The sequence below is a fragment of the Palaemon carinicauda genome, chromosome 6 (assembly GCF_036898095.1).
Source record: "Palaemon carinicauda isolate YSFRI2023 chromosome 6, ASM3689809v2, whole genome shotgun sequence".
Taxonomy (NCBI): Eukaryota; Metazoa; Arthropoda; class Malacostraca; order Decapoda; family Palaemonidae; genus Palaemon; species Palaemon carinicauda.
The window spans coordinates 183,612,601-183,614,475 of record NC_090730.1 but is presented as its reverse complement, the minus strand read 5'-3'; the positions used below and the strand labels follow the sequence as shown (position 1 = coordinate 183,614,475).

At 33.7% G+C, this 1,875-nt stretch overlaps 1 protein-coding gene across 1 annotated transcript; it reads left to right on the top strand.

Annotated features, from left to right (window-relative positions):
• Positions 1-256: 256 nt before the first annotated feature.
• LOC137643385 (uncharacterized) lies at positions 257-1,492 on the top strand. Its single transcript, XM_068376215.1, has one exon. It carries the CDS (start codon positions 257-259, stop codon positions 1,490-1,492), a length of 1,236 nt encoding a protein of 411 aa, XP_068232316.1.
• Positions 1,493-1,875: the final 383 nt, after the last annotated feature.

The window sequence follows — 1,875 nt, the reverse complement described above, 5'->3', positions numbered from 1 at the left end:
AAAAAGGGAAAAGTTGGAAAAGTGTAAACCTTTTATCATCTTAAGTAAGAATGTTTCCATTAACCACCAATTAACATAAGACACCGAAGAAAATGTAACAAAATTATTAGCTTTTTGCTAACAATTGTATTATTCTTTCGTAATTTGGTAAAAACAATAAGTACGAGTGTTTCTCGTTAAAAAGCAATACCGAAGTTTCTTAATTTGGTTAAAACTTTGATTTCTTTTGTTTAGAAAGATAACTGAAAAGCCCATCATGCCGCTCCAGTTTAGAGAATCGGAGAAGGAAAAGAAGAAGTTGATCAGTGATGGATATTTCTTTTATAAAGACAAACAGAATGAAGAAAAAATATATTGGAAATGCGACAAGTACCACAAGATAAAGTGCAAAGCGCGGATTACTACGCAAGGTGACGAGATTGTGAAAGAAATCAAAGAACATAATCATGTATGTGATGCAGCTGAAGGCGAAGCTCAAAAAGTAATGGAAAACGTACGAGAAAGAGCTACATCAACTACACAAGCACCTCATGCCCTCATTTCGAATGCACTTGTAGGATGCAGTGAAGCAGCAGCAGTTAAACTTCCAAAACTTCAAAGTATTAAAAGGACAGTAAGAGGAATAAGGTTTGAAAACAATTGTCTGCCACCTCTTCTACAATGCCGTAGTGATTTGTCTTTCACAGACGAATATACAAAATCATGCCGAGGTGAAAACTTTTTATTATTTGATTCTGGTCCCACTGAGAAACGGATAGTAATATTTGCTACTCACCGGTGCACAAATATTCTTGCAAACAGTAACTATTGGTATGGGGACGGGACATTTAAAACAGTACCACTGCTATTTTACCAACTGTATACATTCCATGGATTCAAGGAAGATGTTGCTATTCCACTTATTTATGCTTTATTACCCGATAAATCGGAAACCACTTACAGTATACTATTAGAGAAGATTAAAGAGCATACAGCATTTTCGGTTCCATCATCTATAAGGATTGACTTTGAACCTGCTATGATAAAAGCCTGTAGAAAAGAATTTCCAAGTTCATGTTTGAAAAGGTGTTTCTTTCATTTTTGTCAGTGCATCTTTCGTGTTATACAAACAAATGGGCTTAAAAGAAGATATGAAATGGATGCAGATTTTGCGTTGAATGTACGTTATTTACCAGCATTAGCATTTGTTTGCGTTGATATGGTTGTTGCTTCATTTGAATTATTGTGTAATAACGTGTTTTCACCAGAATTACAAAATGTTGTGGATTATTTTGAAGATACGTGGATAGGCCGCCCTGATAGAAAAAATCGCCGTAGACCGCCAAGATACGAACTTATGATGTGGAATGTTTATGAAGACGTTTTAAATTCTGTCCCAAAAACAAAAAATGCACTTGAGGGGTGGCATAGAGCATTTGAAACTCAGGTAGCTGGACACCATCCTAATATATGGAAATTTTGGGAAATTCTGAAAAAAAGAGCAAAACTTTAACGATGTAAAAATCGACCAATATTCGGCTGGTAACTCGTGTCAACCACAAAGAAAGAAGTATCGCTGTTCTTCTGAACGGTTAAAGAAGATTGTTGATAATTATCATTTTTATACGAGTATTATTGATTGAGAGCAGTAGCTCATAATCTTTCTTTTTTATTTTAATGAATAATTTGACACTTTTATTGCACTTTATTGTACTTTCACTTATTGTTTTTTTCAATAAACATTTTTACACTTTCATTGTACTTAGCCATTCTTGATAACACTTTTATTTCAATAAAAATCACAAAATAATCGTTAAATTTTTCTTTTCCCAATATAATAATTGAAGAATTACCTGGGTTTCGGTGAAATGTATATTCGATGAATTGTGTATGTCA